Here is a 21861-nt window from a genome sequence, read left to right as displayed (position 1 = left end):
CAAAATCTCAAAACTGATCAGTGCATGAAGAAACAAATAAACAATGTTGTGTCTCGCTTTAACCCTACTGTTGTCAAGGAAGGATGGAGGGAAAGAAGGGAGGGAGGAGGAGGAAGGGAGCAGATTGGGTCAAGGAAGGAAGAAGAAAGGAAGAAGGGAAAAGAGATGGAGAAAGGAAGGAGTGGGGAAAGGTGAGAAGAGGGGAAAGGAAAGGAGAGGGAGGAAGGAAGGATGGGGGAAGAAAGGGAGGAAAGGAGAGAGAGAGTAGGGAAAAGGGAAGGAAGAAGGGGTGGAGGAACGGAAGGGAGGGAGGAAGAAGGGGTGGAGGAAGGGAGGGAGGAAGAAGGGGTGGAGGAACAGAAGGAAGGGAGGAAAGGAGAGAGACAGGGGAAGGGTGGAGGCACAGAAGGAAGGGAGAGAGAGGAGGAAGGAAGAAGGGGTGGAGGAACAGAAGGAAGGGAGGAAAGGAGAGAGGGGAAGGAGGAGGGATGGAGGGACAGAAAGAAGGAAGGATGGAGGAAGAAAGGGATTAAAGGAGAGAGATAAGAGAGAGAGGAAGGAAGGAGGGATGGAGAGACAGAAGGAAGGGAGAGAGAGGGGAAGGAAGGAAGAAGGGGTGGAGGAACAGAAGGAAGGGAGGAAAGGAGAGAGAGGGGAGGGATGAAGAGACAGAAGGAAGGGAGAGAGAGGAGGGAGGAAGGAAGAAGGGGTGGAGGAGGAACAGAAGGAAGGGAAAGGAGAGAGACAGGGGAAGGAGGGAGGAAGGAAGGGTGGAGGGACAGAAAGAAGGGAGAAAGGAAGGATGGAGGAAGAAAGGGATTAAAGGAGAGAGAGAAGAGGAAGGAAGAAGGGGTGGAGGAACAGAAGGAAGGGAGGAAAGGAGAGAGAGAGAGAGGAAAGAAGAACCAGTAAAACAGATCGGGTCAGTCTGACAACAAGAGGGTTAAAGTTACAAAAACAGAAACATTCCGCTCCATTGTGTCTTTGTGTCTTTGTGTGTATGTCTATGCGTGTGCATGTGATGCCGCTCCTGTGTGATCCCAAAAGGAGAAGCGCGTGCCCGACGGTAAACAGACCTAGTAACGTTACAGGAAGTTGCTCACGTGCAGCTGGAGCAGCAGCAGCAGTCAGACATGATTCCCCTCGCGCCGCTGCAGCTGCTTCTTCTTCTGGTCTGGCTCGTGACGGTCCGGACCCACGGGATTCGGACCCGGACCGGGACCGGTGGAGGACCAGAACCACTGGACTATAACAGCACCGTGACCGTGACCGTGACCGTGGACCTGTCCTCCGTGACGCACCGCGTGGATCCGCGCTTTCTGTCCGTCACCATCGATGCGAGTCTGGCCACGGAGGAGAAGTTCATGTACCTGCTGGGGTCGGTGTGTGTGTGTGTGTGTGTGTGTGTGTGTGTGTGTGTGTGTGTGTGTGTGTGTGTGTGTGTGTGTGTGTGTGTGTGTGTGTGTGTGTGTGTGTGTGTGTGTGTGTGTGTGTGTGTGTGTGTGTTAATGAAGCAGCTTTTATCCTGTAACCGGAGCTCCGTTGATCCTCCGGGTCAAAGCGACTTAAATCCAGCGACTCTGTCCGCAGATCAACGCTCAGGGCGCGGCCACTGGTCCGACTCATCCCCGGGGCTCCGCTCCGGGAACCGGGATGATGATGATACACAGACACAAAAGAGACAGTTGAGACACAGTAGAGGGGGTAGAGACAGAAGCAACACTAGAGTAGAGACATAAAAGACAGTTGAGACACAGTTAAGATGTAATAGAGACATAATAGAAACAGTAGAGTAGAGACAGAGGCAGAGTAGAGACATAAAAGAGACAATTGAGACACAGTTAAGAGACAGTACACAGTAGAGGGGGTAGAGACAATAGAAACAGTAGAGACGGAGTAGAGTAGAGACAGTAGAGACGGAAGCAACACTAGAGTAGAGACAGCGGCAGAGTAGAGACATAAAAGAGACAGTAGAGACACGGTAAAGATGTAATAGAGACAGTAGAAACATAATAGAAACAGTAGAGTAGAGACAGAGTAAAGTAGAGACAGTAGTAGAGACAGCGGCAGAGTAGAGACATAAAAGAGACAATTGAGACACAGTTAAGATGTAATAGAGACAGTAGAGACACAGTAGAGGGGGTTGAGACACAATAGAAACAGTAGAGACAGAGTAGAGGCAGAAGCAACACTAGAGTAGAGACATAAAAGACAGTTGAGACACAGTAAAGATTTAATAGAGACAGTAGAGACATAATAGACACAAAAGAGACAGTAGAAACACAGTTGAGATACTGTAGAGACACAACAGAGGGAGTAGAGACACAATAGAAACAGTAGACACGAGTAGAGACATAATGGGGACAACCGGGATGATGATGATGACACCGATCGATCGATCAACCAACCAGTGGAGCTCAGTTCATTCATGTATCGATCAGTCTGTGGGTTGGTGTTTGTTCTCATCAGCTGGATCAGAAGTGATGCGTTCAAATGACAAAAAAACAACAACCAAAAAACTGTTTTAGCTCCTTTTTTAATCAATAATTGAACTCATCATTACACAGATTATTGATTTTCTGTCATAGTTTCATGTTTGATGAGTCAGATGTGAAGTGAAACAAAGGTTAGAAAGAAAAAAACAACAACTTTAAACCAAAGAGACTGTGATGCATTTGATGTTTTTCCACTTTATTGAGTTTTAAAAATCTAAATTTAACGTCACAGTGATTTGATTCTCCCTTAATGTGGAAATGAAGTCACATTTAAAGTCACATGTCCAGTCAGAGTGAAAACATTCAGAGTGAAAGTCTTTGTCTTTAAAAAACAAAACAAAGGTCGTCATCTCATATTGATAATAATAATAATGATGATGATGATAAATCCCACTTTTTAAGTTTGTTCTTTAACTCATCATCGTCGTCATGGTTTCGTGGTCTCCAGGTCTCCTAAGTTGAGGACGATGGCTCGAGCTCTGGCTCCAGGTTTCGTCCGGTTCGGAGGAACCAGACAGGACTTCATGGTGTTCAGCCCCCAGAGACGCAGCTCAGGTGTTCACTCAGGTAACCAGCAGCCCATCGATCGTCACGATCAATAATATTGAAAAGTTATTGTTATTGTGTGATCAGATTTTTAAAAGAAAGCTCCTCCAAACACAACTTTTATGTATTTGACTCGTGTTTATGGGGCTCAGGTGTTGTGACTAGATAGATAGATAGCTAGATAGATAGATAGATAGATAGATAGATAGATAGATAGATAGATAGATAGATAGATAGATAGATAGATAGATAGATAGATAGATAGATAGATAGATAGATAGAACTTTATTCATCCCGAAGGAAGTTATTCGGCCAGGCCGCTCCAGAGGAAGATAATTAGTTAAGGAAAATAAAATAGAATACAAAGAGGAAAATATATGATAAAATATATCCTGCAATGTCTAGATCAGTGGTTCTCAACTGGTGGGTCGGGACCCAAAAGTGGGTCGCGGACCCGTTCTGGATGGGTCGCGGACAGCTGGTCAAAAAAGTAAATAATATTTAAAGCAGAAGTAAGCGATCCGGTCGTTTTGGCTAACTTTCTGTCAGCCGATGGAGTTAGCAGCCCCCGCCCTCGTCCCTACGTCACCACATTCACGCGCATCCCTTGGCTGCACACACAGAGAGGACCGCCCCTTTATGCCGTTCTCTCTCCTCATTGGATAAAGGTTGTAGGATACAAGAAGTTTTCTCCTCGGCTCAGAGCAGAGCAGAGTGACTGACAGACCCGTGTTTCAGACCAAACACTCTATGTAAGTGATTGCTGTCGGAAGATATAACTATTTAAGACTTATATTAACACAAACATTCCGCTTACTTCTGCTTTAATGCACATCTGATGTTGGACATGTCTTTTATTTTGAAAAATAACTTATGTTGAAAGGCACGAGACACGTGAACACATGCAGTTGTAATGCTCCTCCTCACTTTCTTATTATTTGCTCTGAATGCAAAGATATCAGTTTCTTATTAATGTGGCCTGAATGCAGTGAATCTTGTTTTGTTTTGTGGGTCTTTATTTTGTGCAATTTGATATTTATTCACTTTTGTGAATATGCTCTGAATGCAGAGATGCATTAGAAGTCAAATATATCGTTTTGTTGGTCTCCATTTTGTGCAGTTTGATATTTTTTCATTCACTTCCATACATGCAGTCGTCATGGTAACTCCTCAGTTTCATTCATGTGCTCTGAAATGCACTTTGCTCAATAAAGAGCAAAATGAGTTTTTAAAGGCTTTAAAAAAAAATTCTTGGTTTGAATTCTATAAAAGTGGGAAAATGTGGAGCCCAGAATGAGACCAGCTGAGAACCCCTGGTCTAGACAACAAATATACACGACAAAGGAGCAACCTAGATATAAATTAAAAAAAAACAAACATTAATTTAAAGTGATATAGTACAAAAGGCCCCGCCCCCTTTCCTTTCTTCTTCCCCCAGCCCCCTTGGCTCCGCCCACCTGCGACCAGCTGCTGCTTCCCCATTGGCTGGAGCGGCGTCTGACGGAGGCGTGGACTCAGCAGCAGGAGGCGCTGCTGAAGGAGGAGCTGCAGAGGAAATACAGGAGGGTCAAGTTCACAGGTACGAGTCCACACACACACACACACCTGTCACCTGTCTCCTCCTCCTCCTCTGTTGCCGCGGTAACAGCAGCAGCCTCTCCGTTGTTTCCCCCCCAGAGACCACGGTGGACCTGCTGCACGACTTCGCCAACTGCTCGGGGCTGCAGCTGATCTTCGGCCTCAACGCGCTGCTGCGGACGCCGGCCAACGTGTGGAACGGCTCCAACGCCCGGACGCTGCTGCAGTACGCCGAGTCCAGAGGATACAGGATGCACTGGGAGCTAGGCAACGGTACGGAGGCAACACACACACACACACACACACACACACACACACACACACACACACACACACGCTGCCCTGACGTCACTGATCAGGAGGTTAATACAGAGTCTGAGAACAACTTCCTCATGTTTTATGAACAAATAATCAGTTAATTGATGAAAACAAAACAGGACAGGAAACAAGAAGGATGTAAACGTACACACATTAAATTGACAGTTAGGACACTGCTTCATCGAACTTTAATTTCTTCCATTTATTGTTTTGTTTTTCTACCTTCTCGATTTGTGTGATTCTTTCTTTTTTTTTGTAAGAAATTTGTAGAGATACAGAAGAGACATAATAGAGACAGTAGAGACACAATAGACAGTGTAGAGACACAGAGGAGAGAGAGTAGAGAGAGAAGGGACAGAGTAGAGACAATAGAGACATAGAAGAGACAGAGTAGAGACAGTAAAGACAGAGTAGAGACAATAGAGAGACAGAGTAGAGAGAGAAGGGACAGAGTAGAGACAATAGAGACATAGAAGAGACAGAGTAGAGACAGTAAAGACAGAGTAGAGACAATAGAGACACAGAAGAGACAGAGTAGAGACAGTAAAGACAGAGTAGAGACAATAGAGACATAGAAGAGACAGAGTAGAGACAGTAAAGACAGAGTAGAGACAATAGAGACACAGAAGAGACAGTAAAGACAGAGTAGAGACAATAGAGACACAGTAGAGACAGTAGAGACACAGAAGAGACAGTAAAGACAGAGTAGAGACAATAGAGACACAGAAGAGACAGAGTAGAGACAGTAAAGACAGAGTAGAGACAATAGAGACACAGAAGAGACAGAGTAGAGACAGTAAAGACAGAGTAGAGACAATAGAGACATAGAAGAGACAGAGTAGAGACAATAGAGACATAGAAGAGACAGAGTAGAGACAGTAAAGACAGAGTAGAGACAATAGAGACATAGAAGAGACAGAATAGAGACAGTAAAGACAGAGTAGAGACAATAGAGACATAGAAGAGACAGAGTAGAGACAGTAAAGACAGAGTAGAGACAATAGAGACACAGAAGAGACAGAGTAGAGACAATAGAGACATAGAAGAGACAGAGTAGAGACAATAGAGACATAGAAGAGACAGAGTAGAGACAGTAAAGACAGAGTAGAGACAATAGAGACATAGAAGAGACAGAGTAGAGACAGTAAAGACAGAGTAGAGACAATAGAGACATAGAAGAGACAGAGTAGAGACAGTAAAGACAGAGTAGAGACAATAGAGACATAGAAGAGACAGAGTAGAGACAATAGAGACATAGAAGAGACAGAGTAGAGACAGTAAAGACAGAGTAGAGACAATAGAGACATAGAAGAGACAGAATAGAGACAGTAAAGACAGAGTAGAGACAATAGAGACATAGAAGAGACAGAGTAGAGACAGTAAAGACAGAGTAGAGACAATAGAGACATAGAAGAGACAGAATAGAGACAGTAAAGACAGAGTAGAGACAATAGAGACATAGAAGAGACAGAGTAGAGACAGTAAAGACAGAGTAGAGACAATAGAGACATAGAAGAGACAGTAAAGACAGAGTAGAGACAATAGAGACATAGAAGAGACAGTAAAGACAGAGTAGAGACAATAGAGACACAGAAGAGACAGAGTAGAGACAGAAGAGACAGAGTAGAGACAGTAAAGACAGAGTAGAGACAGTAAAGACAGAGTAGAGACAATAGAGACATAGAAGAGACAGTATAGATAGTTGAAAGAGCCAGTAGAACCAGTAGAGAACAACTTCCTCATATTTTATGAAGCAAACAATCAGTTGCAATTGATAAGTTGTTTTTAAATTTTATTTTATGAAACAGACATGAACATATAAATGTAATAACAATGTGACGCCACCGACAAGAACAAATAAACTAAACAAAACAGAAAAAGGTTTAAAACAAAATGAGGATGTAAACATACAAACATTAAATTAACAGTTAGGGTACTACTTCATCAAACTTTAATTTTTCCCATTTATTGTTTTGTTTTTCTAACCTTGCCTCGATTTGTTGTGATTCTTTTTTCCCCAAAAAATTGACACAAATTAGACCACGGACCCCCATTGAAGCAAACACCAGAAATACACAATCAATCAATGTACGTTTGAATTAGACGAACATTTTTGAAAGATTATAGAGACATTTCTGAAGAAAAAAAGTGGTACAATTTCTCCAAAAAAGTTGAAACATCTCGAAAAAAGTGGTAAAAATTCTCACCAAAAAATAAACAAAAAAGTTTCAATTTTTTTTTAGAAAAAAGTGGTAAAATTTTGCAATTTTTTCTTTTTAGAAAAATCCGGTAAAATTTCTCAGAAAAAGTGCTGAAATTTCTAAAAATTTTAGAACAAACTAGTAAAATTTCACAAAGAAATTCTAGGAAAAGTGGTAAAATTTCAAAATCAAATAAAAAAAATTAAAACAATAATTAGCCAAAAAAAGTAAAAAAAATTCTAGGAAAAAGTGGTAAAATTTCAAGATAAAGTTGGGGACCCCCTTGAACCCTCAACCCTCAACCCTCCCACTTTGAGAACCACTGACATTTCAAGTTCCTGTTTGATTTGGCCTTAAATATAAATATTGACTTAACTGATAAGTCGGTTTACTCCGTCCCCTCTCGGGAAATTCACTTCCACACGTTTGTCCACAGATACAGAACGCCCCAACACATAACAGCATCACATTTACATAAAGATACTTAAAGACACATAAAGATGATCAATAATCAATACCTGCAGCTCTGGTTTTATTGGTTAGTTCAGTTCAGCGTCTCAGAAACAGAAGTCGACGTCTCTTCAGTTCATCAGATTGAAAATGAAACCACACGATTGTTCTCAGCAACAACAATAATGAATCTGTCAGCACTTATTGAGTCATTGATTAACTGGTTTTAATGTTAATCAGTGACTCACATGACAAACGAGAACCAAACTGGGTCAAAGTGACAGAATCAGTTTAAATCTCCTGTTAATAATATAATAATAATAATAATAAACCCGTTTCTTCTTTTTCTTCGTCTTTCTTCTGCTTCCTCTTCTTCATAAACTCTTGTAACGTGACAGATTCTGTGTGTTGTTGTTTCACTTCCGTCCTGAGGCGTCCGTCGTCTCATAAAAATGCCACACAGGAAGTTGTTTGATGTTTCTGTTGCTAGGCGACGGGCGGCTGACTCATATGTGTGTGTGTGTGTGTGTGTGTGTGTGTGTGTGTGTGTGTGTGTGTGTGTGTGTGTGTGTGTGTGTGTGTGTGTGTGTGTGTGTGTGTGTGTGTGTGTGTGTGTGTGTGTGTGTGTGTGTGTGTGTGTGTGTGTGTGTGTGTGTGTGTGTGTGTGTGTGTGTGTGTGTGTGTGGTCAGAGCCGAACAGCTTTGAGAAGAAGGCCGGCGTGCGCGTGGACGGCGTCCAGCTCGGTCTGGACTTCGCTCGTCTCAGAGAGATGATGTCACAGTCGGCGCTGTACCGCGGCGCCGGGCTGTTTGGACCGGACGTGGGACAACCCAGAGACCACCGCGTGGACATCCTGGAGGGGTGAGGGGTCACAGGGGGGGCAGGGGGGCAGAGGTCAGAGGTCACCGGGGTCAGAGGTCACACACACTCAAACCTGTGGAGCTGCTTGGATCATAAGAGTCAAGTAGAAACTGAAGTAAAATCACTGAGACAAGTGACGCACAACTTCATTAACTCCAAGTGTCCAACCTGAGAGAGACAGTAGAGACAGTTGAGACACAGTAGAGACACAGTAGAGACACAGTAGAGACACAGCAAAGATGTAATAGAGACAGTAGAGACACAATAGACACAGTAGAGAGACAGTAGAGACAATAGAGACACAATAGAGACAGTAGAGACACAGTAGAGAGACAGTAGAGACACAGCAAAGATGTAATAGATACACAATTGAGACAGTTGAGACACATTAGAGACATAATAGAGACAGAAGCAACACAGTGGAGTAGAGACAGAAGGCAAGGCAAGGCAATTTTATTTGTATAGCCCGTTTTTACAGTTTGTCTCAAAGGGCTTTACATGGCATCATAACAACATCCTCTGTCCTTAGACCCTCACATCCACTGAGGAAAAACTCCATGGAAAACCCTTTTAAGAGGGAAAACCAGGAGAAACCTCAGGGTGAGCAACAGAGGAGGGATCCCTCACCCAGGACGGACAGACGTGACATAGATGTTGTTACAGACAAGAAAACAGTTTACAGTTTAGCGAAGCAGAGTAGAGACATAAAAGAGACACAAAAGAGACAGTTCAGACACAGTTAAGATGTAATAGAGACAGTAGAGACACAGTAGAAACTGTAGAGACAGAAGCAACACTGGAGTAGAGACAGCGGCAGAGTAGAGACATAAAAGAGACAGTAAAGACACAGTAAAGATGTAATAGAGATAGTAGAGACACAGTAGAGACATAATAGACACAAAAGAGACACAATCGAGACAGTAGAAACACAGTTGAGATAAAGTAGAGACACAATAGAAACAGTAGACACATTAGAGACAATAGAGACACATAAGAGACAGTTGACTCTCTGTCTGTCTCCTGCAGGTTCCTTCAGACCGGAGCTGAGGCCGTCGACGCCGTCACCTGGCACCAGTGAGTTCACTGTGTGTGTGTGTGTGTGTGTGTGTGTGTGTGTGTGTTGACCTGAGGTCGTGACCCCTAAGCCCCGCCCCCTCTCCCTCTCCTCCGTCTCGTCTCCATAGTTACTATGTGAACGGCAGGGACACGTCTCTGGAGGACTTCCTGGACCCGGAGGTTCTGGACACGCTGATCCTGAAGACCAACGAAGTCCTGGAGGTAACCACACACACACACACACACACACACACACACACACACCAGAAATACACAAACAATCAATGTACGTTTGAATTAGACGAACATTTTTGAAAGATTATAGAGAAATTTCTGGAAAAAAAGTGGTACAATTCCTCCAAAAAAGTTGAAACATTTCTAGAAAAAAGTGGTAAAAATTCTCACAAAAAAATAAACAAAAAAGTTTAAATTTTTTCTTTTTAGAAAAATCTGGTAAAATTTCTCAGAAAAAGTGGTAACATTTCTTAAAAATTTTTAGAAGAAACTAGTAAAATTTCACAAAGAAATTCTAGGAAAAGTGGTAAAAATTCTAAATGAAATAAAAAAAATTAAAACAATAATTAGCCGAAAAAAGTAAAAAAAAAAAAATTCTAGGAAAAAGTGGTAAAATTTCAAGATAAAGTTGGGGACCCCCTTGAACCCTGTCAACCCTCCCACTTTGAGAACCATTGACACTAAGGGCGTATTCACACCAGGTCCAAGTCCGATAGTTCACTTGCTTTGGTGCAGACTAAATTTTTTTTTACTTGGTGCAGCTTGTATTCACATTGCATTTTTTCACAAGCGGATCAACTTTGTAAACAACAGCACGTGTGTCCCACAGTCGCTCAGTCATTGGATAAAAATTATCAGCGGGATCTTCCACGAAAAGAGGTCATGAATGCGTTTCTTGCCCTTTCAATTTGGTAGCCTAGTATTTCCAGTTGCACCTGTCCTGTGCTTATTCATCACTTGGAGGCTTTGTGGTAGCAGCCCCCGTGAAGGATGGTCAGACAACAAACACACAGACGTCTGCATGTGCGTCTGAAGGATGGTGCGCTAAGAAAAAAAGAAAAGAAAAAAAGGACGGCACAGCAAAAAACAAAACAAAAAAACAATAATCATTCTCTCAGGATGCCGCGTTGCCGATCGGCATTAAAGCCTAGTCACATTTATTTCTGTTAACGGTTATTAATCGGATAACGACTTTCTGTTATCAGTTAAAAAAAATATTAAGAATGTGCATCCTTAACGGCGACGGGTGCGTCCGACTCCTCTCCAGCATCTGATAAATGTTTTCCACTGACCAGATATCAAGGAGGCAGCGTGTCTATCTGTGCTCCATGTTGACCCACGGCTCATTGTTGATAATTTCCACATTTTCTGACAACAACGGAAGCCTGTTGAATCCAAAAAGGCGCTTGGATTTTGCATTTGGTTTGGGAAAGGTTCGGTTTGGCATTCACACCGTACACGAAACGCACCAGGGTTCGTTTGGGACTCTGGTGCGATTCGACCAAACAAGTGAACCGAGTCCCAGCTGCAGAGGTGGTCTCGGTTCACTGGTTTGATCCGCACCAGAGTCCGCTGGTTTGTATTCACACCTCCCCAAAAGGTCCACACCAGAGGAAAAGTCCGTTTCAAGCGGACCAAACGAGCCTGGTGTGAATACGCCCTTAGTTAGATAGTTTTGTTGTACTGGGTTTACTGAAATATTTATGGGTTTACAGAAATATTTATGCCTTTAAAGTGGGTCTACTGAGTATAGCTGAGTATCACATAGACTACACCACTGTGTCCAGATGTTGAGGTGTGTGTGTGTCTGTCCAGATGTTGAGGAGTGTGTGTGTGTCCAGATGTTGAGGTGTGTCTCTGTGTGTGTCTGTCCCGGTCCAGAGGGTGGACCAGGTCTCTCCGGGGAAGGCCGTCTGGCTCGGTGAGACCAGCTCGGCGTACGGAGGAGGAGCTCCAGGTCTGTCGGACACGTTCGCCGCCGGGTTCATGTGAGTCCACCAGAGTCCAGAACCACAATAAAACAAGTCACTTTATCGTGTCCTAATCAAAACACTTGTCAAAATCAAAACACTTGTTTTAATTTTAGGTTTAGTCTGGTCTTTGTGTCGAACTGTCATTTAAGTTTTTATTAGTTTTAGTCACATTCTTGTTCTTTTTTTCTGTCTGGTCAAGTTTCAGTCGACTAAAACTCATTTGTTGCATTTTAGTTTATTTTAGTCAGAATAACCCACGGCTGTTCTCGCCTAGTTATAGTAAATGATTTTAATTATTAAATTAATTAATAGTCTCAGTGGTTTGACGATCCCCGGCCCCTATTTCTTTGTGACTTAAAGCAGAAGTAAGTGATCCGGTCGTTTTGGCTAATGCTGCGTTCCAGGCAGGCTTTTGAAACCGTAAATTACAGCTTCAAGTCACAACTTACGACTTTGTAGCGTTCCAGGCAACCCACTCGTGTTTTTCCGACCTGTTTTACCTGTGAAAGTCACTATAACGGCCACTCGTAACTTCCGACCCGTGAACTCGTACCAGATCGAACTGGTACGACTTCACATGTCGGAAAAACACGAGTTACAAGTTGCCTTGAACGCACCATAACTTCTTGTCAGCCGATGGAGTTAGCAGCCCCCACTCTCGTCATGGATCTATTGGTCCTCGTCCCTACGTCACCACATTCAGGCGCATTCCTTGGCTGCACACACAGCCCTGTATGCCGTTCTCTCTCCTCATTGGATAAAACTTGTAGGATACGAGAAATGTTTTCTCTTCGGCTCAGAGCAGAGCAGAGGGACTGACAGACCCGTGTTTCAGACCAAACACTCTATGTAAGTGATTGCTGTCGGAAGATAGAACTATTTAAGACTTATATTAACACAAAAATATCGCTTACTTCTGCTTTAACTTTGTTTCTCAAACTGTTGTTAAAGGTATAGTTCCCCAAAAAATGAAATTCAATATTGACTCACCCTCATCATGCTGAAGAATACTCCGGAGGCCTCCCGGGTCTCCAGATGCACTTTGAGGAATAAATAACTACTCTGGAGTATTCATCAGCATGAGGGTGAGTCAATAATGACTGACCAATGAATTTCATTTTTTGGTGAACCATTCCTTTAAAGGGACAACGAGGAGTTTTGGAAAAGCGGAGCGTTTTCACACTACATTTATGAGCCTCCACGCACCGTAAAATTCTTTGACCGGCGCAAGACGGACTCATGTTTTCATTAATCAATAATTAAAGTCAGAGGTTCAAAGACGTTCAGTTACCGTCGTAGTTCCGACCATAAACGGCCATTCAGCTGCGTTATTCTCATTAAGGAAACGCTGGTTGGCTCGACCAGCATTTCCGCCACCACTAATAATAACAAATAACCATAGAGACAAAACGATATATTTATCGAAAATGGACCCATTAACAAGTGTGGGTAGCGGAGATTCATCCACATTAACGTGAGACTTTTTTATAACCGAATAGAAACTCCTCATTGTCCCTTTAACTCACATGAAAGAACGACAACAGTCTCAGCTCAGATCAGTGGTCGCCGGTGTGTTTTTAAAATGAACGGGTTTGATTCTCGTGTCAGAACAGAGGTCATGTGGGGTCAAAGGTCGGAGGGTTTTATTATTGATGATGATCAAACATGTTCACACTTCCTGTTTTTAAATTCACACGACACTGGAAACAGGAAGTGGTGACGGACCGACTCATCTGACTGATTCATTCACTCACTCATTTTAGTTTAGTTTTTATTTTATTTATTTATTTTATTTTATTTTTTGTAGTTTTTATTTTAGTTTTTATTTTCATGATGAGAGGACGTATCACCAGGGCGACCGGAGGAGGTTTTAGTTTCACTGTGAGAACGAGGTGAAGATCTAATTAACATGATCTGGTTAACCCATTACCCATCAGCCCCCGGTCCCATGACAGACCTCAACCACTTATACGCTGTATGTGTGTTTCTCTGTATGTGTGTGTGTGTGTGTGTGTTTCTCTGTGTGTGTGTGTGTGTGTGTGTGTGTGTGTGTGTGTGTGTGTGTGTGTGTGTGTGCAGGTGGCTGGATAAACTGGGTCTGGCGGCTCGGCTGCGTCTGGACGTGGTGATGCGTCAGGTGCTGGTTGGTTCTGGTTTCTATCACCTGGTGGACGACGACCTGAACCCTCTGCCTGTGAGACACACACACACACACACACACACACACACACACACAGGCTCAGACAGTGACGTGTGTGTGTGTGTGTGTGTGTGTGTGTGTGTGTGTGTTTAGGACTTCTGGCTGTCCGTCCTCTACAAGCGTCTGGTTGGACCCGAGGTGCTGAAAGTTTCCAGGGACAGTGAACGCAGCAGCAAACGAGTCAGAGTTTATCTGCACTGCAGCAACAGCAACAGGTTCTGATGTTGTCCACACGGTCCTGTCCTCCTGTCTGTCTCTTTGTCTCTGACTCTTTGACTTCTGACTCTTTGTCTCTTTGACTCTGTCTTTTTGTCTCGGTCTCTTTGACTCTGTCTTTTTGTCTCGGTCTCTTTGACTCTGTCTTTTTGTCTCGGTCTCTTTGACTCTGTCTTTTTGTCTTTGACTCTCTTTCTCTTTGACTCTGTCTTTTTGTCTTTGACTCTCTTTCTCTTTGACTCTGTCTTTTTGTCTCGGTCTCTTTGACTCTGTCTTTTTGTCTTTGACTCTCTTTCTCTTTGACTCTGTCTTTTTGTCAATGTCTCTTTGACTCAGTCTTTTTGTCTCGGTCTCTCTGTCTCTTTGACTCTGTCTCTTTTGTCTTTGACTCTCTTTCTCTTTGACTCTGTCTTTTTGTCAATGTCTCTTTGACTCAGTCTTTTTGTCTCGGTCTCTCTGTCTCTTTGACTCTGTCTCTTTTGTCTTTGACTCTCTGTCTCTTTGACTCTGTCTTTTTGTCTTTGACTCTTTGTCTCTGTCTCTTTAACTTTGTCCTTTTGTCTTTGACTCTCTGTCTCTTTGACTCTGTCTCTTTGTCTCTGACTCTTTGACTCTTTGTCTCTGTCTCTTTGACTCAGTCTCTTTGTCTCTGACTCTCTGTCTCTTTGTCTCTGACTCTTTGACTCTGTCTCTTTGTCAATTCAATTCAAACAGCTTTATTGGCATGAACAGAAATTTGCTGTTGCCAAAGCATTTTACAAACTATTCACAAAGATATTTCTATATAACAAATATACAATATGAAACATTTCAACATATACACATATATACAATATTAGTCATTTCAATATTAGAAATATTAGAAATATATATATACAATATTACATATTTCAATCTAACAAATAATTACATATGAAGTACATTACAATAGAATTTAATACAATCAGGTATAAATAATGGTGCAAGTTAAGATGTTAAAGTGAGTCCCTCAGGCTCTTTGTCTCTGACACTGTGTTTTTGTCTCTGTCTCTTTAACTCTATCTCTGTCTCTGTCTCTGACTCTAAACCTGACTCTGTCCCTGTCTCTTTCTCTGTGTGTGCAGCTACCGACCGGGCGCCGTCACCCTGGTGACCATGAACCTGGGCCGGAGGACGTCCAGGGTCTCGTCCCCCTCCCTGGTGTCGTCCAGCAGCACAGTGGAGGCCTTTGTCCTGCAGGCCGAGACGCCGGGGGACGAGGGGCTGTACTCCAGGTGTCCACAGCGTCTCAATGAACCGATTCTCTCCCGGTCACACGAACGTCACGCGCTCTCACTCACTAACTGAATCACTGACTCAGGATCAGATTCACAGGAAGTAGAGAACCATCAAGTTCAGTCTGTTCAGTTCGACTGGATTTCTGATCATTAAATGGATCAGAATCATAAATACTTTATTGATCCTGCATGGGAACAACTCTGTATTTCACATAGATATACAGTATGTAGAGCTGCAACAATGAATCGATTATTAAATTAATCGTCAACTATTTTGATAATCTAATAATCAGTTTGAGTCGTTTTTTAACAAAAAAAAGTCAACATTCTCTGATTTCAGCTTCTTAAATGTGAATATTTCTGGTTTCTTTGTTCCTTTATGACAATAAACTGAGTCTCTCTTTGGTTTGTGGACAAAACAAGACATTTGAGGACGATGTCTGGTGGTTTGAGAAACACTGATTGATGTTTTTCAACGTTTTTTAACATTTTATTGACCAAACAACTAATCGATTAATCGTTTAAATAATCGACAGATTAATCGATAATGAAAGTAATCATTTGTTGCAGCTCTAGATATATGACAATAATAACCCCCCCATGATCAAAATATACATTTAAAAAAAATAATTGAACAGAGAAAAAACGTAAATATACACACAAACCTGATACCTCGGAAAAATGGAGACCACTTCAAAATTCTGAGTTTCTCTGGTTTTACTATTTATAGGTGTTTGTTTTAATCTGTAAACTACTGACAACATTTCTCCTAAAACTGAAATAAAAATATTGTCATTTAGAGCTTTTATTAGCAGAAAATGGGTCAAAATAACAAAAAAATATTATTAAGTCTTTACAGACCTTGAATAATAATAATGCAAAGAAAACATGTTCATATTGTATTTATTCCTGAACAACACAACAGGAATATTTAAAGCAGAAGTAAGCGATCCGGTGGTTTTGGCTAACTTCTTGTCAGCCGATGGAGTTAGCAGTCCCCGCCCTCGTCCCTACGTCACCACATTCACGCGCATCCCTTGGCTGCACACACAGAGAGGACCGCCCCTTTATGCCGTTCTCTCTTCTCATTGGATAAAGGTTGTAGGATACAAGGAAAGTTTTCTCCTGGGCTCAGAGCAGAGCAGAGTGACTGACAGACCCGTGTTTCAGACCAAACACTCTATAGAAGTGATTGCTGTCAGAAGATAGAACTATTTAAGACTTATATTAACACAAATATTCACCTTACTACTGCTTTAACTTAGGAAAAGTTTATAAATCAGTTTTTGTGGGATAATGTCAATGTTTAATCCCAGCAGTGGTTTTTATAATCTTCCTATTCAGGTTCAGGTATCGATCACCTCATCAGTGTCTCATTCAGTAGAATGAGTTGTGTTTGTGTTGGTATTTAAAATGAGTGTCGTACATGTAGAGATGCTTTTTAAGAAACATTTGAGTTGTGTATATGTAGATGATATTCACCTGCAATTTACAGCTTTCACAGTTTGTGAATTATAAAGTGGAAACTGTCCAGGGATCGATTGATTGATAGATTGATTATCAGATAAGATAAGACAAGATAAGGTAGTGACTTTATTAAACCCCAAAGGAAAATGAATTTGTCAGCTCATCTACCATTTGCAGAAGAAAGAAGTTAAAGAATAATAAATGAACACGTTCTTATTTCCTGTGAAGCTGAACTGAACCAATCAGGTTATGGATAGTGAACATGAACGTAAACATAAACGTGACAGTGAACGCACCATCTCAACACAAATCGTCTTGAGGCTGCAGGTATTTCCAGATACTTCTGCTGTAACTTTGTCTATCTCTCTCTGTCTGTCTGTCTGTCTGTCGCTCTGTCTGTCTGTCTGTCTGTCTGTCTGTGTCTCAGGTCAGTGAGGCTGAACGGCCGTCTGCTGGCGATGCTCGACGACCACACCCTCCCCGACCTGTCCGGCGCTCCGCTGCCCCCGGCCGAGCACCTGCAGCTCCCCGGCCTCTCTCTCGCCTTCTTCGTGTTCCCGGACGCCCGGGCCGCAGCCTGCTGTCGCCATGGAGACCTGCGATGACGAGCTGGTGGAGGTGGAGGTGGAGGTGGAGGAGGGAAGCTGTTCATCACTGGATCAGAAACACTGACGACGCTGCTGCTGCTGCTGCTGCCGGTTCCTCATGTACAGAGAGTTTTGTCAACCGTTTGGTTTCTAATAAAGTTTTTCTACGCCTGTTCACGGACTCGGACTCGTGTGATTTGAAGCTGAAATGCACCATGGGAAATGTAGGCAACCTCTCCCCCCCAGGTTTTTATATCTGCAGGTGTGTTGAACCTGTCCTACGGAGGCCCACAAGGGTCAGATGAGGAAGGAAAAGGAGCTCAGATCTTCATTTGACCCTCAGGGGCCTCTGTAGTTTTGACTTTTTTTTTTTTTTTTACCAGAAAACTTGATATTTGATAAAGTAAGGATGATTTTAGTGTTTTTTTTTCTGCTTTTAGACACCAACACGAAATGTGGAGCAACATCAAGATGCTATGGGGGAAAATAAAAGGGGCTTTTACTTTGAAAAACCACCTTTGACTTTCCGGTTCAGGAGATGTTGATCACAAAGGCATGTGTATGTGACCAGAATCAATAAATAAATCAGTTTTTACTTTCTTTAAAAACATTTTTTTTATTCGGTACTTGAACGCATCACGACAACAACAACCTGCAGCAGAAACTGGTTCACTCCTCCTTCTCTTCTCCGTGTGTGATGATGTAACACAGAGACTTGTAGTCCAGGTTTCCTGCAGCGTCGATGTTGGATGACTGGAACATCTGTTTCACCTGGAAACAGAGGTCAGAGGTCAAAGGTCAGAGGTCAAAGGTCAGAGAGGAGGAAGAGGAGGAGGAGGAAATAAGATGTGAAGCTGTTTTTACCTCCTCTGAAGAGAACTTATCAGCCTGAGTCATCAGTAACTTCTGTAACCTGTGGACATGAAACACAGCAGGTGACGTTTGGACAGAACTTTAAAGGTATAGTTCAACATTTTTTTAGCAAATTCTCCTCTCACCATAATCCCGAGTCATAGCAGTAGGTTCATCACCTTTAATTATCGGTGCATGTTGTTTTGAGATCGGCGGGGCAGAGACGTGAGCTGCTCAGTGAACACAATGGAGGTGAACGGTACAGGTCAAACTCATCAAATACACAAGCCAACAACTCCAAAACGCTCTGGTGGACAAGTTGTGACCTGTACATCCACCACGCTATGAGATAATCATGTAACATTAGAGACATTAGAGTTGTTTTAGAGGCAAATTCAGCCGGAACTACTTTCCAGACACGGCTGCTGGGCGGAGGGATTTCAAAAGCGCAAGTAGTTCAGAGTATTTGCTTCATGTGTCGTAATGTTACATAATTATACATGATTATCTCATAGCGTGGTGAATGTGCAGGTCACAACTTTTCCACCAGAGCGTTGTGGAGTTTAGGTCACTGAGCAAAGCTGTTCCCTGCTTTTATTAGTGCATTCTGTCAATTTTTTTTTAAATATTATGGTCATTATGTAACTTGAGTCCTATTTCAATTATTTTAATACTGTATCTGCTCCCACTTTACCTGCCCAGGGACTACAGGTGGAATATAGCAATTGTTGCTATAACCTGGGTCAAAGCATCTCTTCTTGTTTTACAAGATTAATGTTTTTTTGTGCATTGTCCCTGTTTTAAATAAATAAATTCATTCATTCATTCTGCAACTCACGTCTCTGCCCCGCCGATCTCAAAACAACATGCACCGACAATTAAAGGTGATGAACCTACTGCTATGACTAATAGGGATTATGGTGAGAGGAGGATTTGACAAAAAATGTTGAACTATCCCTTTAAACAGAACTTTTAACAGAACCGTCCTCTCCTCGGTGAAACTCACTCGTCTTTCTGGACGAATCCTTTGGCGTCGGGGTCGAACAGTTTGAAGGCGTTTAAGATGGTGTCTTCAGGGTCTGTGCCTAGAATGGGAAACCAGAGCTTCGTTAGTATCGTCACCTCTCTGACCTTTGACCTCTGACCTCTGACCTCTGGTAATCATCAGTAACTGACCGTGCAGCTTCGCTCCAAACAGGTTGAGGAACATGGTGAAGTTTATCGGCCCCGTCGCCTCCTTCAGCATCTGGTCCAGCTCCACGTCCTTCACATTCAGTTTCCCTAAGGAGGCGTACGTGTCCTTTAGGTCCTCCTTATCGATGAATCCGTCCCGGTTCTGATCGATCAGTGTGAAGGCCTTCGTCACAGAGAGGAGGGGGTGAGTAATAATAATAATTATAATAATAATAATAAACTTTATTTATAGAGCACCTTTCATGAACAAATGTAGCCCAAAGCCCAAACTGTTAAAAACAACACATCAATTTAAAACAAGCAGTGAAGTACAGTTACTGTCATAGACCAGAGCGGCATCTGAGAATGACTGATGCATCCTGGGTAATTTAGGGGCAGCGCCCGGCATTTTTAAATTGCACTCAGTAGCTTTTTGTGTTTTGATGGAGCGTAGACTAACTAACAATCAATTTGAATGTTTTATTTTTTGTTTCTTTTGTAGCACTATGTCTCATTATTATTTTGACAGCCTCTTTGAAACCCACCGTTCACGCTATCATGAAAAATTACAATTAATTAATCTACCGGTATGCTCCTTTAGCCTCCCACAGTGATCAATGACTCCACACAGTGGCCAGAAATGTCTGACCCAGACATCTACACGTATTTGGTGGAATCACCGGGGAGGTTTTGGCTAAGTGTTGTCTGTAAATAGCCTGTTAATAGACAACTCTTTGTTAGTTAGTTTGTCAAGCCAGTTAGGCTGAACTTTTCAATGGAGGGATGCCGGGCGCTGCCCCTAAATTACCCAGGATGCATCAGTCATTCTCAGATGCTGCTCTGGTCTATAGGCTATTTTATATATTTTTCTATCCTTGAAATGTTTTTATTGTGTCACTATGTGTTCTGTTGTTGTGAGACATGTCAGGTGTTAAGTTATTTAAGGCTTTATAAGTGAGTAAAAGAGCTTTCAAATCGATCCTAAAAGAAAGAGGTAACGACTGCAAAGATGCAAGATGAAGACTAATGTGATCTCTTGTTTTTTTTGTATTAGTTGAAATCCCTGGCTGCAGCGTTCTGAATAACTTGTAGTTTCTTTAGTGACTTTAGGGAGACCAGTAAAAAGAGAATTAAACGACTAATGATAAAAGCATGTACAAGTGTTTCAGCGTCATCCTGACTTAAAGGGATAGTTCAACATTTTGGCAAATTGGCCCATTGCCATAATCCCTATAGTCATAGCAGTAGGTTCGTTACCTTTAATTGTCGGTGCAAGCTGTTTTTAGAACGGCAGAGCAGAGCCGCGAGCTGCTCAGAGCTACGCTACGGAGGCTCATTATGGGATTTCTTGGTTTCCCTCATCAAACTCATCAAGTACACAATCCAACAACTCCACAACGCTCTGGTGGACAAGTTGTGACCTGCACATTCACCACGCTATGAGATAATAACACAACGTTACCACACAGAGTTGTTTTAGAGGGAAATTCATGCAAAACCGCTGATGCGCGTTGCCTTCAGGGACAGTTTTTCATCAACAGTCTCTGTATTTCCCTCTAAAACAACTCTGTCTGGTAACGTTGTGTTATTATCTCATAGTGTTAATATTTGTAAGACAGGAAAAAAGGCTGTTTAACGCACTATGGTCTCCTGATGAAACAGAGATATATAATTGCAGTAGCTACAGCCTCCTGACAGGTGACAGGTGAGTTTACCTCTTTGAACTCTTGGATCTGAGTTTGTTCAAACATGGAGAAGACGTTGGACGACGCTCTCTGAGCTCGTTTAGCTCCACCCTCCTTCTTCTTCGTCTTCCTGCTCGCCTGCAAAACAACAAACATGTTTATATGTTAATTTATTTATGTGTTTTTACTGTGCTCTGTTTATGTCTGCAGCAGTTTTTAACAAATAAAGACCTATATATCACATGTTTGTCAGTCATAACCTGATGACATCATGTCTAATTGAGACATTTTCAACATGTTCTGATCAAATAATGAGTTTTAAAGGGATAGTTCACCCAAAATTGAAATTTCACTCATTATCTCCTCCCCCTCATGTCGACTATAAGGGCTGGGAGAAGTTTCAGAGTCCTCCTTGGCTTCTCTGAGCTACAGGGGGTCTCGGCGTAGCAGTGCATGTCCATATAATGGTTGTGAATGGTGCTCACTTTTCTTTGTCCAAAAAGACACACCAAAAAACATCAAAATACCTCCATGCTGCTCGTCTGTAATGTCCCTCTTGTATTGAAGCCCCGACATGAGAAATTGTTCCGCCGGTCAGTGCAAATCACGCGAGATTTGCACTGACACAGGAAGAGCAGTGAACTGAGACACTGGGAGCTTCTGCTACAAACAAGCTTAAAACATAGACTTATTTAATTTTTTTCGGAAACTCTGAAACTTCTCCCAGCTCTTAGTCCACATGAGGGGGAGGAGATAATGAGTGAAATTTCAATTTTGGGTGAACTATCCCTTTAAGTTTCAAACAGTTTAAATCTTAAACATGTTGTTAGTTATAAAGTTTCAGATTTTTTATGTAAATATAAAATAACTGATCAATAATGTGATAAATAATAAGAAGCTGTGATACGAACCATCGTCGTCCTCCTCACTG

The 21861-nt window shown here is 42.3% G+C and overlaps 2 protein-coding genes across 2 annotated transcripts; one reads left to right on the top strand and one right to left on the bottom strand.

Moving 5' to 3' along the window:
• The first annotated feature begins 1025 nt into the window (after nucleotides 1-1025).
• Nucleotides 1026-17395, top strand: hpse (heparanase). The gene is made up of 12 exons (XM_085792664.1): nucleotides 1026-1378; nucleotides 2944-3062; nucleotides 4480-4620; nucleotides 4719-4892; nucleotides 8279-8450; nucleotides 9477-9524; nucleotides 9635-9728; nucleotides 11403-11509; nucleotides 13574-13688; nucleotides 13788-13909; nucleotides 15014-15163; nucleotides 17061-17395. The coding sequence occupies exons 1-12, from the start codon at nucleotides 1134-1136 to the stop codon at nucleotides 17236-17238; spliced, it is 1665 nt and encodes a 554-aa protein (XP_085648790.1). The 5' UTR covers nucleotides 1026-1133; the 3' UTR covers nucleotides 17239-17395.
• Nucleotides 17396-17826: 431 nt separating this feature from the next.
• LOC146976887 (myosin light chain 5-like) lies at nucleotides 17827-21861 on the bottom strand. The gene is made up of 6 exons (XM_085792656.1): nucleotides 21842-21861; nucleotides 20961-21068; nucleotides 19249-19429; nucleotides 19079-19157; nucleotides 18085-18133; nucleotides 17827-17991 (listed from the first exon to the last, which is right to left on the bottom strand). The coding sequence occupies exons 1-6, from the start codon at nucleotides 21842-21844 to the stop codon at nucleotides 17890-17892; spliced, it is 522 nt and encodes a 173-aa protein (XP_085648782.1). The 5' UTR covers nucleotides 21845-21861; the 3' UTR covers nucleotides 17827-17889.

Source organism: Trachurus japonicus, chromosome 12, assembly GCF_045865225.1.
Source record: "Trachurus japonicus isolate A0001 chromosome 12, Traja_1.0".
NCBI classification, from domain to species: domain Eukaryota; kingdom Metazoa; phylum Chordata; class Actinopteri; order Carangiformes; family Carangidae; genus Trachurus; species Trachurus japonicus.
The sequence above is the reverse complement of the archived record's forward strand: the minus strand, read 5'-3'. Positions and strand labels throughout refer to the sequence as shown.

Bases quoted from the DNA above. Each gene is read 5' to 3' on its own strand.
- LOC146976887 (XM_085792656.1), bottom strand. The intron at 19,430-20,960 runs GTAAACTCACCT...TCTGTGACGAAG, and splicing joins AGATCCAAGAGTTCAAAGAG to GCCTTCACACTGATCGATCA. The intron at 17,992-18,084 runs GTAAAAACAGCT...CTCTGTTTCCAG, and splicing joins ATAAGTTCTCTTCAGAGGAG to GTGAAACAGATGTTCCAGTC.
- hpse (XM_085792664.1), top strand. From the start codon at position 1,134: ATGATTCCCCTCGCGCCGCTGCAGCTGCTTCTTCTTCTGGTCTGGCTC. The intron at 4,893-8,278 runs GTACGGAGGCAA...GTGTGTGGTCAG, and splicing joins GCACTGGGAGCTAGGCAACG to AGCCGAACAGCTTTGAGAAG. The intron at 11,510-13,573 runs GTGAGTCCACCA...GTGTGTGTGCAG, and splicing joins ACGTTCGCCGCCGGGTTCAT to GTGGCTGGATAAACTGGGTC.